Source organism: Lutjanus erythropterus, chromosome 1, assembly GCF_056507025.1.
Source record: "Lutjanus erythropterus isolate fLutEry1 chromosome 1, fLutEry1.hap2, whole genome shotgun sequence".
Lineage (NCBI taxonomy): Eukaryota > Metazoa > Chordata > Actinopteri > Lutjaniformes > Lutjanidae > Lutjanus > Lutjanus erythropterus.
The window spans coordinates 10389528-10404639 of NC_139317.1; the positions used below are offsets into that span (position 1 = coordinate 10389528).

Sequence of the window (15112 nt, forward strand, 5' to 3'; positions counted from 1 at the left end):
TGAAACTCTGGCGAGATTTGTTTGTGTCTCTTCATTGTGCACGTTATACAAACTAATTAGGTTTTATAATGTGACATGTGATATGATGATGTGCTGTGGTTTGGGTCGCTTTAGGGGCAAAAAAACACCTGGAAAAGATCATGGTTTGGATAAATATGATCACACTTGCGGGTCTGGGGTTCCCTTAGAGACACCATCATTTTGCTCAGCTGTTTTTGGGGCACAGAGGAAAAAGGGGTTTGGTTGGGTCAATTAATGTCACATCACTTGTGATTGGTTCAGGATGAAACAGCAGGTGCGGGCTGGGTCCAGATTGACTTCCTATTCGGTCCAGACATGGAGAAGCCCTGCAATACAAACTAAATGGGACTTGCGTTCGAACAAGACTTGATGCTCACACCACAGGTATCTGAAACTGCACGCATTATAACTTCCTGTTAACAATACTAGAGCAATTTGGGATAATTTCCCTTCTTTTACTGATGAATTTTCTTTTGAATGAAATGAAATTAGGACATCGCCAAGACTGACTGACTAAACAACGGCCATTTAGGAAGAGAAAAGCAATTCGGCATTCAATTTGGAGCAGCAGAATGTAGGATTCTCAAATCTGTGATGTTTTATTGTTTGGAATTTTTTGTTAAAACTAGTGGTAAAGCATGAGGTTTAATGATGTATGGCAGGATTTTGATTTAAACCCCCAACACTAACATTTCTAGGCTCTTACTATTGGACAGTGGGGTTAAAAATCAGTTTTAATTACCTTCATGTTGTTCTGGCTCCCATGGCAGCTCACTAAAATAAAGACTTTCCACAGACAGTGCGCTTATGAATTTAAAGGTGTTCCTTTTCTTCTCTCGCCCAGAAAAAAACAGCCAAGTGAACCAGGTGACGTGCGCGTGTTGTGTCTGAGGGTTACACTGCGGTCCAATTGCAAACAAAATTTTCCCGCACCACGCTTCTCTCTTCGTACACACGTAAATGCAATATATACACAATCATATTTAAATGAAAGCGAGAAGACAAGGAGGAGAGGAGACGGACGGTTTGGAGGCTTTGGAAGAGGGGGTTGATTTACATGCGCTGTCAATTCCCCGTTGCTGGCCGACATGCATAATTCATCCGTTTTATTGACTGCTGGGGAATTCTATTAGGTGATAGAGTGATACTCCCAAGAACAAAAGATGACTGTCCTTTTGAGTGTCATCATCAGGACCAGTGTGTGTGTGTGTGTGAGAGAGAAATCCAAAGGCCTGTCTCTCTGTCCACTCTGGCGCCCGGGGACGCTATCGATGACACACAGGGCGTTTGCTCAGAACGTGTTTTTCAGCATGTTGACTGAGCGGCTTCCAGTGTCACATGTTCTGTCGTGGCGCTGCTGAGCTTAATCAGAATAAATGGTGAGCTTGGCGTCCTTGGCAATAGACTTTCTCTGAGCCTAAATGAATTTGAGGCTACGATCGGGACACTGGTGAATACATAAACAGCATGTTACAGTAGAATAATACGATGTGATTGATACCGCAACATCAATCTTTCATTCAAGATACGGTGTGGGGATATTTCAGCTCAATAATTTCAAACAAGAGAGAATAATAGATAGTCTGAGCAACACCCCAACTTTTCTATGAAAAACTATATTAACATATGAACAAAACTAGGTCAAAACCTCGTATATTGCTGGATTTTTAATTTGAAACAACGGCTTTTAATCTGAAATGGCATTTATGATGTACACAGGAGGCAGACCATCTGCACTGATTTGTTTATGTTTGTACACGATACAGTGTACCTAAGCTTTCCAGGTAATTTCATTATTGTGTGGGACATTTAAGCACCAACTATGTTTGCTAGTCGCTGCTGTTGTCGTAGTTATAAATTTGACAGGACAGAGGAAACTCTCCAGAAAACACAGACAATCAATGAAGTTGCAGTGCTGTGCCTCGTGCGTAAATGCGCACACAGAATCTCACTTAACAGGGAGACGCATCCTATTTTCACTAATCACAATGTTAATTTTAATGACCTGGTCCAGCCAATCCACAGATTAACGGTTGTAACTGTAGTCCGCGCATCGCTAGTTTGCACCAATTCATTTGGAAAAAGCATCAGCCGTTCGGAAAACTCTTAACTAGCTTTGCTGCACACAGGTATCAGATGTCCAACAAACTACTTGGCTACACAAAAGTATCTCTCTACCACAAAAAGTCCATTAATATACAGATGAAATTCTGGGATGAGACTACAAAACATCAATATGAACAATGTGGAACATAAATGAGTCTGTTTTATCCTGTATAAAGTGTCTTAGTGGAAGATAACTGACACGCCATCAGAGATGCATCACAATGTCCCGACAAAAAGACGAGCATGTCAGATGATTTTTGTCTTGTCTTCTGCAATAGGTGTCTGTGATGTTGACTCACACTGAACTATGTTTTACAAATCTTCTGTGCACAATCGTAATTATGGCAAAGCAAAAGATGAATTTTGTTTTATTTATCGTCAGCAAACTTGTAACCACTTGACTATTTTCCCTCAATTTAGCATCACTGTACCAGATTAACTGTACCTGAGGATGCAATGTCCACCTCTACAGGGGTGAAAATCTGATACCGACTCTGGAGGGGACAATCACATCAGATTTTCCTTAAAAATCCTGAGGGGGACACCAAAAGTAGAGCTGCAACTCTGCTAATGAACACTCTCTCAAACTGAGAGCAAATATCAGCTAACTGCTAGCTAACATTAAGACTGACCTGTAGTTCGACGCAGCAAAAATGAAGGCTGGTGATGAATAGAAATGTGTTTTATGGTACTGAGTAGCAGAAGTGAAGAAAAGTCTATGAATGTCAAAGTATGGGGGGGATCATTATCTTTTGAAACTTAAAAATGTGTTATTAATTGTTTATAATTAGCACAAGTGCTTTCAGTGCATATATTATTAATAGTATTGAAATTACACTTGTGTTTAAAGTGATATATTGCAGGGATGAATAGTATTTTTCCCAGGATGAGTGGGTCATGTCCCCTCTGCCCCCTCTAATATTTCTGCCTGTGAATGGTTCCAGGTTTACCTTCACTCACAAAATTGTGTTTAGATGCATAAATACTCCGTGTTGAGGTGTCAGGTGGAAAATGGAAGCCATTCCAAATCACCTACTTGTATGTAAAAGGCCGTTAGCTATGATTGGTCGGGATCTAACACGCTGTCTCCGCCATCTAAGAAAAACATTGTCCCAGCATGTTGGACTTTTAAGAGACAGATACAGTAACCGAACAGAGAGAAATCACCTTCTCAACAACTGAGAGTTCGGTAACCACCTGTTCTAAATTTCCACCTCCAGATCTTTGCTCCGTCCCCATCTGTCATCACAGACATCAAAGACTTTTAGAGCATCCGTTAACTCCTACATGGTAATATGGACAGGTGATAGCAAAGAAACAGCCGTGTCTGTCTTCGCAGAGGTTATGAATAACATACTAATGAGACCCTTCAAAGAAATCCAACTTAAGACGGAAATCCTTTATATGGCACATTTTTGAAAAAAAAAACTTTTGAAGGATTCAACTGTGTCTTTAAAAGTATCCGAAAGTACTTCAGAGGAGAGGAACGACTGGCGAAGAATTACTGAGCAGAATTAGACATCCAAGAATCAGCGCCGTCTCAAACCACCATACAGGGTGCGCTGGTTTTGAATCACCTAGTATCTGTGGCTCAGGATAAAACTGTCCGACTGAGAAAGAAAACAAGACACATGACCAAGCCGAAGCATCAGCGGCGGAAGCTTAATGCGATAATCCCCGCTGTCAGTGAGTCACCCTGCCTTCAATTGGTAGCTTTGACACATCTTCATAAACTTTCATCTCGTGTCTGCAGCTTCGCCATCCCCACTTTCAAGGACCCCCGTTTGCACCGTGCACCAAAGACCAATTAGACACTCTGTGCAGATTCCCCTTTCACTCTCCCTTACACACCAAGTTTTAATTGACAGCAGCTCTTCTATCTCTCGTGTAATGCCTGAGAGGGACAGGAGACTCTCAAGGAGAAAAAAAAGAAAGTTCCACTGCTTTTCTTTTTTAATTGTCAGTGTTGTATTAAAATCAAAAGAGTGGTCTCTGTAATGTATTCGCCACACAATCCGCTTCTACTCCGAAGGCAGGAGCATGGGGGTCCACTTCAATATCGCAAAAGACTTCCCTGGTTGTTCAGAGTGCGCTTGCTAATTACCAACGGAGGCACCCTTGGGGGGGGGGCGGGTGCGCACACTGGATAGTGTTTTGTAATTAATACAAGGTAGATTAATAAGTACCTTTTTAGCCAGCTCCCATTGGAGGTCAGAGGTACTCGGAGACAATTCCAGAGGTGTTTAAGACGTTTAGCTTCAGATGCGGTGCCGTGCTTGGAACTAAAGGTTGGAAAATAATGATATTCTAGCTCACACCACACTGGCGCCTCGTGGTTACCGATGTGATGACCTTATATTTAATTTCTCTGAAGGCAGGAATCCCATTGCAGGGCTGGATTTAGATGAATGAGACCAATTTCAGCTATTTTCTGTTGATACCACAAGTTGCAAAGTTATCATTTCTGCAGGACCCACTGCAGGGAGACGAGTTTGCCTTTCTGTGTCTTTCTCAGCTCATGTCTGTGCAGGAGAGCAAAGAGGAAGGAGTTTTTAAGTTGTCTTAACTGTCTGTGTGTTCAGTTCTCAGGTCTTTTGTAGTGTCTAACTGAAACTGGTTTGAAGTTTAGTTTCTCTCCTGTTTCAGATATCTGCTTTATTTAACTGTGTGAAGAAAGAGTAATAGATTAGACTTAACACTGAACAACTTATACCTTAAAGTCTGAACACTTATGTTTTGTATTAACCACGTGAAGTAAACTGGGTCTGTCAATAATAATAATAAAAATAATAATGATATTACCATGACCGTGATGCTAATATTTGTTAGCCCATCAATAGGAATTTCCATTATGTGTTAGCATGAAGCTAAAGGACCAAGCGCTACATAGTTATATATAAAAAATATCTATTAAGGAATCATTAAATTCAGTCAAACCGAGTCAAGCTAAGAAGCACGTTTACGAAAAAGGAGCAAAAGACAGGCGACAGGCCTTCACTGTCTCAGCCAAAATGGTGGAATAATTATCATGTGTCATGTTTGGATCACTGCCGAAACAGGAGCTGATAAATACCCATGACTGCTGCAGAGTCATTTGACCCGGGAGCGACTGCTGATCGAATCTTTTCCCACTGAACACAAAAGCCAGAGTTTCTTCTCCAGTGTAAAAGGGTCTCTACAGTAGACGGCAGTGAGTACGCCCCTACTTGGAACTGAAGTTTGGAAAGTCTAATGATATTCTAGCTCACACCGCGGTGGATTCTTGTGGTTACCAGTGTGATGACCTTACATATAATTTCACTGAAGGTAGCACTCCCATCGCGGGGACTGGATTTAGATGAATGAGTCCTATTTCAGCTATTTTCTGTTGACCCCACAAGTTGCAAAGTTATTATTTCTGCAGGCCCGGTACACAGGGGTTAGGTAAACAAAGTGCTTTCTTAATTGGTGAGAATCAAACTTCCCATGTCCGGTGCAATTCTCTCAGAGGGGATTTGAGCTGCTCTGCCTGAGCTAATGAGAGCCAGAGAAGTGAGAGCACAGGCGCTGTGACACTCTCTCTGGGCTCTTAATTTGTGAACTTCCCCCTCAGCTGGCAACCCTGCAGCCTCGTCTCCCGGCTGAAGTGGTTCCACTGGCACGACCCCCCCCCCCCCCCCCCTTCTCTGGAATAGCATTAACACCTTGGGGAGCAGGCGCCAGGACTAACAGGTTAGCTTTTGGAGGCCAGCGGCATCAGGTACAAAAGGAGGAGAACATTATGGTCTGTGTTGCTTTTCAGAAGCTGAGAGTGTGAGATAGCCAGGGGAGCATGATGCATTAGAGAAACTACTGGTGACTTTGATGGGTAAAGGTGAGTTTGGACAGTTTCTGCAAGAGTAAGACTAGAGACAAACAAACAAATGTGTATCATTTTAAGGCTTCTTTTAAAGGAATAGTTTTGATGTGGGGCTTTATGTGAAACTTATCAAAGAAATCAATATCTGTTTAATTGTACACTATATTTTGAATATTTTCACCCTTTCACCTTGCCATCAGACAGCCTTTACCAACTGGAAACTGTTGTTATACAAGCCAGGTATCACTTTCTCCAAACCAACCAAACTCCTGAAGGAAAATCAATAATTTTACCACACAGATCAGAGGAGGTGTGGATCTACTGCTGCCCTGATTGGTGAGTTTCTTTGTTTTATTTTATGACTGTGGTGAATCCAAACTAACTTTTAGAACACCAAAGTTACACAGTAACACGAACAAATTAATAGATTGAGGCAGCGGCAGACCGGCAGCTCCTTTGTCCTGCCAAGTAAAATGACTGATTTTCCTAATGGAGTTTGGTTTGTTTGGACAGAGCGATATATGACTCATATAAAGGTGGTTTCATCAGAAAATGCTACTTCATTTACTGATTTATTTATACTTTTCTGTATTATTACCCCTTTATTATTATGTATTTGCACTGTTTTGTTTTTCAAATCTTTTTATGTCTCTTAATCTTTAACTTTTGTCAAATTGAATTGATTTATATGCATGTATAATTGTTTATGAAATTGATGTTGTTTGATTATTGTATGGTAACAGTTATATTGTAATAGGGATGGGGTTCTGTCGGAGCAGAAACATGTGGGGAGTATATTGTGTTTATCCAGCTATGTCTGTGATTTATTGCATTTTGTATGGCTTTAAATACCAATAAAAAGACCTTGAGTTAAAAAATGAAAAACTGTCTGACGGCTAGGAAAAGCCTTGAAAACTCTTAAACTGATATTGATTGATGATCCCTTTAATTTTTCAAAGGGATCAAAAAGGTAAACACAACTTGCAGCCAGAGCTCATGTTCGTACCTTTCTTCTAGCAGCTTGTCTCCTAACATCCAGCGGACGTGCGGCGCAGGGTAACCAGTGACCACGCAGGGCAGCAGCACGCTGGCGCCCACCACCTTGGTGACAGACGCAGGCTGCGCCAGGAACTCCAGCTTCCTGTCTTCTCCGGTTTCTAAGACGGGAGAGAAAAAAGGTCAGAGTTCGGGCCGGGGTGAAGCAGAGCAGCGACCTTCTACGAAACAGGTGTCATCTGTCTTAAAAACTTCAAAAGAGCTCATGTCTGACGGGCATTTGTCCCCAGACACCCAAACCGAGAGCCGTCAAATGAATGATGTTCGCGGTGACGTCTGAGAGGGCTGAAGTCGCAGCTCTTTAGGAGTTCAGACTGATGCTACGGGATTCCAGCTGCAACTTACTGCCCGAGAGGCATCCTGCAAAAACCTCGAGTGACCCCGGCACATAGACAGGACTGCAGCTGCAATGATTAACTGATTAATCAATGAACTGTCAATTATTAAATCAACTGTCAACTATTTTGATAATGACAATTAGAGTATAGGGTATTTAGAGGTTTATATAGTCCCAATCTTCACTAGAACAAATATTTTCACATTTCATATTATGTTATTTTACTTTTTTCTGGCTTTACAATGTATTTTTCTTTAAACAGAAATATTTGACCTAACAGAATAATTGTATTTATTATCTGGGGAGAGTTTTTATCCAGAGCTCCTTATATAATGTTTAAAGATGTAAATTCAAAGTGAATGTCAGGAAGCCTCAGTCAATCTGATGTTGGGACATACGGACAACAGAAAAACAAACACATCTGGTTTTCCTCTTCGTCATTACAGAATCTACACAGTGATGATTGTTCGATGTTAAACAAGTTAGGATGTTTTTTTAGTGGCAATCATTTTGTAGAATGTCTTTAAATGAAAGAATCTGGACTAGGAATCGATTGTTGTGTTGTAAAGTTGTTTCCAGGGTATCAAAATATTAAACTCATCTTCCCAAAAGGAACAAACTGTAGGGGTTGTGGACAAAAAAAAGACATTTGAGGACGTTACCTCGGGCTTTATCAACATTTGATGAACATTTTTCACCATTTTCTGACATTTTATGAACCAAACAACTAATCGATTTATCAAGAAAATTATCAACAGATCGATAATGAAAACAAACATCAGTTGCCACCCTACCCGGTCTTTTTTATTATTCTATAAGTTTAGTTTAGTTGAGATCATATTTCTATGGAGCTCAAACCAGGATTTTAATGAAAATTCAACTCTCTGTGGAAACACCCAAGTTACTTTATATTCTCAACCTGATTTGCTGCGACTTCAAAGAAACCAAATAACTGTAAACGTATTTCTGTCGCTTCAACATCTGGCAGCATCTAAACAAAATTTCTTTCAATTTCCTCACACGGTTTTATGAGAATTTTTCTTCTGCATGCATCCCAGCTTTTGCCACCGCACCGCACATCCATGAAGGAGACATGCAGAGATAAAGACCCCCACTGGGGTCTTGTTGAAGTCTGATTTATGACCTCTAATATCTTCTCGGCGCTGCCAGGAGCCTGGTGCTTAACAACTCAGTAAATAAAAGTTGTGGACGGGTGAGGCGAGACACTGCCACAATGGAATTCAGCCCCCTTTCGAGCTACAGCTGAGTTACTGTTAGCATCACTGATAACCCCAGTGGGAGCTCCACCACTCCTTTTGGCATTCAACCATCTCTCATTACACTCCAGATTTCTTCGTGCTGAAGGTAATGAGCAGCCCAGAGAGGACACCATGTACCACTGTAATCAAATGACGCACTGAACTACATTTTAATTCCAATTTACTGCACAAGAGCTGCAACAATAGAAACATAATTGCGCCATGCTCAAGGACGTGAAAATGTTTGATTACCAGGTACAATCGAGGACGAGCTGCCAGTGTTGCATAACAAAGGAAGTGAAGTGCCCAACAAACCTTTCACGTGCTTGTGATGAAAATTAAAACTCTAAAATCCTTATTTCCTTAAATTACCTGGCACGACCTGGAGCTGGGCCTCGTCGCTGAACTTGGACGACCCCACGTTTTCCACCAGGCAGCGGTACAGGCCGGCGTCGGCCTCCGAGGCGTTGCTGATCACCAGGGCTCCGCCGGGCAGCTGGACCAGCCTGGCGGTCGGCTCCAGCGGCAGCCGGTCTTTCTCCCACCGGGTGAACGGCACAAGATCTGAATTGACCTCACACGCCATCACCTGACTGCTCCCGAGGTGCACGGAGGCTGCCGATGGCTGGCTGGCGAACCGGGGCATCCCTGAAAGACAACGACAAGACAGGGATGTAAAACCAGCACTCGACCTCCAACACAACAACATTTCTGTTTCAGAGGGAAGAGATAAAGGTCACAAACAACCAGACTGAAAAAGTTGCATAAATGCATTCACATTAAAATGTTTAAAGGACCTGAAAACATGTTTTCTCAGCAGCTAAATTTGATATGACACCGATTCATTTTGTCATGATTTTTAATTCAGGTATGTAGCTTTTCAAAGTAAAGACTGATTTCTAGGAGATAAAAAGAAAAAAAATACACATATTGCTGCTTTTTATATATTTCTGTATGGTTTTGCACATTTCACTTGCATTTTGTTGATGCATACTCTATTGTACTGTTTTACACTTAATTTTTACTTTTTCCACATTTCTCACCATGCATATCGATGCACCCTGTTCTCACAGTGGTATTAGCACTGTTAGTGTCGCACAGTTCGACAGTTTGATCCGCGATTTAAGGAGACTGAACAGGACTGCTGACTGGACGCACCTGGACAGACCCCAAACCGACCAGACCAGCGAAATGTGACGTGACTTTTCAAATCTGTCAGTCATAGTATAGAACCCGTCCCACTTTAAATAAATGCTTGTTATTGGCTCGACTGGATTCCAAGGCTCGTGCGCATGAACATGAGCTCGGGGGAGGTTTCTGTATTTTTCTCCCTCTGAGTTTTTCCGACTGGTTTGAAGTGGGCGCGGCTTGTTGGAAAAGGTGACAGACTTCCGTGCGCCATTCAGGATTAAACAACATCTGGATCACGATCTGATGAATGTTAATGAGTTCTTTGGCCACTGTCAATAAAATCTGATGAAACACACCCGCAGAAACACAGATTAACTCTAGTTTAGAGTTTTGAGGGTTTAACTCTTCATATATAATACTTAACAATGATTTTTTTTAGCTTTGGTTGTTATTAGTCATAAATGTTGAACGTAAAATACTAAAACTTTTCAGGGCTTTGAGCTTTTATAAAAGTAGCTGATTTCGAAACAATCATTGTTTTTTTTTAAAAACTCCCATCCTTTTCACACTAATTGCAGTGAGGGCTTCACTGAGCTACAAATACAAATTAACTTATTCGACTTTTAGCTATATTTATTTTCAAAACATTTTTTCTGAGGCAGATTATATAAACAAGCAGACTGATCGTGGACCTTTTGCACATCACTGAAAGAACTCATAAAAACTTGTTTCAAACTGCGACAAGATGTATTTTAGTCAAATCGTTAGAGCTGAAAAACATAACAGCATATTGGACGCAACATCTTGCAATCCATATTCAGAACAGATTTCAGGAGTGAAGAGGGCCAAACGTAACCCCCCCACCCACCCCCGACCTCTTACATACACAAACCCTCATGCACAAACACACACACACACACACACACACACACACACACACACACACACCACCCACACACAGTTGTGTAGCACAATCACTTATCCTGGATGGTGGATGTTAATTTGCCACGCGGAGCTGCAGACACACAGCACTAATTAAAAAAGGCTGGATCCACAGGCTGTTTGTGCTGCTGTACCTCGACTTTCATCTCCACGCAAAATAATTATTTCCTGCATTTGAAGCCATTGATCTGAAACCAACACTCGCGGGCCGCGTTCGAAACAATCGCGCACAATGGCTTCAATTAAAAAGAACGCACAATGTCTAAACTGCAAATGGTATTCTTGGGGTTGTTAGGGAAGAAGGCAGAGTTGTTTTTTTAAAAAAGCAGGAAGGCCACTTCGTCTGCAATAAAAAGAAAATCATGCTGTGTTATTACCATGGAGGGCCTCTTGAGTTTTTAGGCTGACTGTGTTTGTCTCCTTGGTAATGTCTGTGTGAGGAAGAAATGACTGGATAAAAATATGTGTGACTAAAGATGAAAAAAGAGGCTTGTTTCAGGGTGTTTATCTATTTATGAATGCGAGCCTGCCTGCTGTAGCTGTGCTCCAGCACAGGAAATGATGCTGAGGACTCGCTGAGTGACGATTCGGTATCCCTGCCCCCTCTCACCTACAGACAGCTCTTCAAATCCCCTGCCAAGTGCTGCTCTGCGGTAAATCACACTTGAAGATAAGGCCCCGGCAGCTACAGACTCTCCTCCGGCCCGGGCCGACGCGCTCAGCCTCCCTGAGTATATCCCAGCACAATAGTTCAGCTAATATGGGCTTAGCTGATTCCAGGACTGATATTTTTGTATCAGAGCTGCCAATCACCTCCTGCATAATCACGCCAGGGAAAAAAAAAAAAGCCTCAGCTGAATCATTTAGATTAGACTCACTGAAGCTCTTCACTGAATCAAATCTTTTTTTATGATTAGCAGCTGTAGTGCAGGATGAGTAATCAGTCTAACCAACGTTAGAGGGAATTCTGGGATATATATATATATATATATATATATATATATATATACACATATCACTTAAGGTTTAATTTATCAAGGAAAATAGAATAAATGTTTGAAAAAAGAAGGAATTCCATTGCAGGTTAAGGAGCTGTAGTCAAGAGGCTCAAGGTCTCTGCCTGTTGAAAGGGAGTTTTTTCTTACCGCCATCTCCAAATACTTTCTAATGGTGGAAACTGTTTGGTCTTTGTAAATAATATTAGGAAGAATACAGTCTAGACCTGCTGCCCAGAAATAACTTCTGCTGTGAACTGGTTCTACATAAATGAAACTGAACTCAAATGATGGTGGTGATCTTGATGACAGTAACAAAATGTTATTTTTAGAGGTGTCACAAATTGGATATCAATCAAAACGAGCTTTTAATTTCATTTCAACAATTGAAATCAAAGGCAGAATCTGCTATTTTTTTTTTCTGCTCTCTGCACTCGCCTACTTGTGGCGTCCAGCATGTGCCAAAAAAAAAAAAAAACCTTGATACCACACTTGACACCATACAGCCTTTTTAAAAAATAATGTAAACGACAGTTTTCAGGACATAAAACCAATGAAATGTTGATCTTTACAAATCAAGACTTGTCTAACAACGCCACAGCCGTCAGTGCGGAATAAAACCTTTAAATTGTTACTAAAAGAAAGCAAAGTTTCAAGAGTTTTAAGGGTGTTATTACAGTGACTTAGTAACTTTATTTTTGTGTGTTTGTGTCTCTCAGCTTCAATGGAGAGGTCCTCTGCATCCTTTTTATTTTTCTTGGCATTATGTTTATTTTTTGTGCCAAGGCGTGATACATTCATTACCTTCATACCATGGTATGTGTCGATACCATACCATGCATGATTCTGTTTGGCTGCAGGATCGGCATTAATTCCTGAAAATTAACATCTACTCAGAAGCTCCAGTGCAGCTGTCCGTTACAGCTCGAACTATTAGTCGATTAATCTGTTGGTCGGCTGTAAGAAAATTTGTTTTGCTTGTTCCAGTTTCCGCTTTTCTTTGTCATTAATGAGAGAAAATGAAGAGTCTTTGGGTTTTTGGACCGTTGGCTGGACCAAAAAAGCCACCTGTAGATGGTCTCTGAGATATCGTGATGAGAATTTTTGACAGTGTTTTGACATTTTACAGATTAAACAAGTGTGAAAATGATTGGCAGCTCTCCTGTCTTTTCACTATTCCAAATTAATGTGGCTGGCTGACTACATGTTTTTTTTCCCTCTGGCAAGTGACCATGATATAAGCAAATTATGTCATTTGAGATATCCATCATAAGAAATGAATGGGGACTCAAAGTGGACAGTATGAGGTATATCTGCCCATTATCTGCTTAAACACAAGCTGATATATTTGTCTAATTTTTACTAATTTTACAAACATGGACACAGAAGAATATGACATTAGCACTTAAGATACTGAGCTTCATTTATCCACAAACACTTATAGTGTCTCCAAGCCAAAAATCAAACAACATAGCCGTCTTGGCTCGCTGCCTGACTCTTACCAGTCTGAGTGCTTTCTACACAGGAAGGGGAATCCTCTGGCCCGTGGAGCGATGACATTTCATAAGATGAGGCTGAAGACGACGCCCTGAGTTAATGCACCAGGTCTAATAGCTTGAGATACAGTATACCCACACGTTTGTGAAACAGCTCGAGACCTGACATTTGGCCCGGAGAGGACTCGGGAGAGAGTCCTGAAAAGTCGTCTGCAGACACGACGAGAAATTACGTTTCCACAAAGAACCGTAGAGGGGAAGAGAAAACGTTATCCCCTCACAACGTCAGGTCAGATTGTTGTGAGCACTTTCTGACTCAGCCTGCAATCGACTGATCCTTTGTTCCTCCAGCCTCATCACATCTCTGCAGGCTGAGTTCAGCTGTTTAGTGTGTGTGTGATTGAGTGTGTGCGGGGACCCGCTCTTAAATCGTAGCCATACCGTTTTGTTAATGAAGTGGATGCTTCACGTTATGATGTCCTGAATATGCATGTGAGAGTCCATGCATGTGTGTTAGGTGGCGTACACAAGCACATTAAGTGTGGGTCAAGGCAGGGCGCCGTAGATGGAAAGTGGTGAGTGTCGATGCTAACGCTATCGATTCCAATTAATCACAATTCTCCATTTAAATCGACTGGACGGGAGCTTCATTTTCCACAGCCTTGCTCAGCACCGTCTATTGAAGTGCTGCAGTGCCAATCTCAACACTTATTACCCGAGCGTGATAAGGCCAAATGATTCCAAGAGAGCAATAATGTCTCAGTGGTCAAAACACGAGAATGGAAAGAGTTTTATGCAAATGGAAAGCAGTTCCTTTGTTCATTTCATACAACATAAATGAGACGAAATGCGACTCGGCTGATTTTATTGTGCCTGCAAACAACATTTTCCTAGAAAATAAAGCGGTTAACCAAGTGGTGGCACCAAATGCTTCCTCTGTGAAGTAGTTAGATTCACCAAACCTTACATCATCTGCTCGGCTGTGCCAGCAGAGCTTGTAATCATGTGAATGCCGATGAATGAATGGCATCCATCGTTGGTTGGAGATTAGCAGAGGGGAACTGTGCTACAGAGAGCAACAAACAGGCGTAACAACTGTCCATGAACAGGAAACTGCTGTTATATCAGCAAATTTATCACTCTGTCCAACTTAACCAAACTCCACTGGCAGAAGAGAGCAAGAAACATGGAACCTGCTAATCTACTGCTGCTTTGATTGGTTAATTTCTTTGTTAATTTCTTGGGACTTCAGTGTTTTGAAGGGTCAGTTTGGATTCACACACGGTGATGCACACAAACTAGCTGATCAAGGCAACAATATATCAGCAACTCTTGTGTTTTGCAAGGTAAAAGTAGTGATTTTGTGAATGGAGTTTGATATTGATTTTTTTAGGTAACTGTGCAGGTATTCCTCTCTGCTTCCCCAAACTGGAGGCATGCTGACCACCTTCTACTGAGAAGTACCAAATTCAACTCGACTTAAAATAATCTGAAGAATGTTGAGCATTAAAATATTAAAAGAAAAGCACAGAGATAGAATATAATCTAAATAGTGAGTGAGTAACCGACTGTATTCTTCTGTGTGTGTCTCCAGGTTTCAATTGCTGATTTTATTGTGCCTCCAAACAACATTTTCCTTGAGAGTAAAGCAGTTAACCAAGTGGTGGCACCAAATGCCTCCTCAGCGAGGAGCAGTTAGATTCACCAAACCTTACATCATCTGTTCGGCTTTGCCAGCAGAGCTTATAATCATATGAATGCTAATGAATGAATGTGTCCATCATTGGATGGAGATTAGCAGAAAAGAATTGTGCTGCAGAGAGCGACGAACAGGCGTAACGACTGTCTACCCCGCCTCGGAGCAAAACTGAGCATGCTCGCATGCACATACACAGACATACACTTAAATCACACAGTTGGGTTCCTACTAT

At 41.4% G+C, this 15112-nt stretch overlaps 1 protein-coding gene across 2 annotated transcripts in view; it reads right to left on the reverse strand.

Moving 5' to 3' along the window:
• neo1a (neogenin 1a) overlaps nucleotides 1-15112 on the reverse strand; it is a 261271-nt gene that overhangs the window by 109829 nt on the left and 136330 nt on the right. For both annotated transcript variants that reach the window (XM_084739418.1, XM_084739478.1), the window contains exons 3-4: nucleotides 8990-9265; nucleotides 6972-7122 (exon numbers count right to left, since the gene is read on the reverse strand). In XM_084739418.1, the coding sequence (XP_084595544.1) occupies nucleotides 6972-7122; nucleotides 8990-9265 (427 nt within the window). The remainder of the gene's footprint in view (nucleotides 1-6971; nucleotides 7123-8989; nucleotides 9266-15112) is intronic.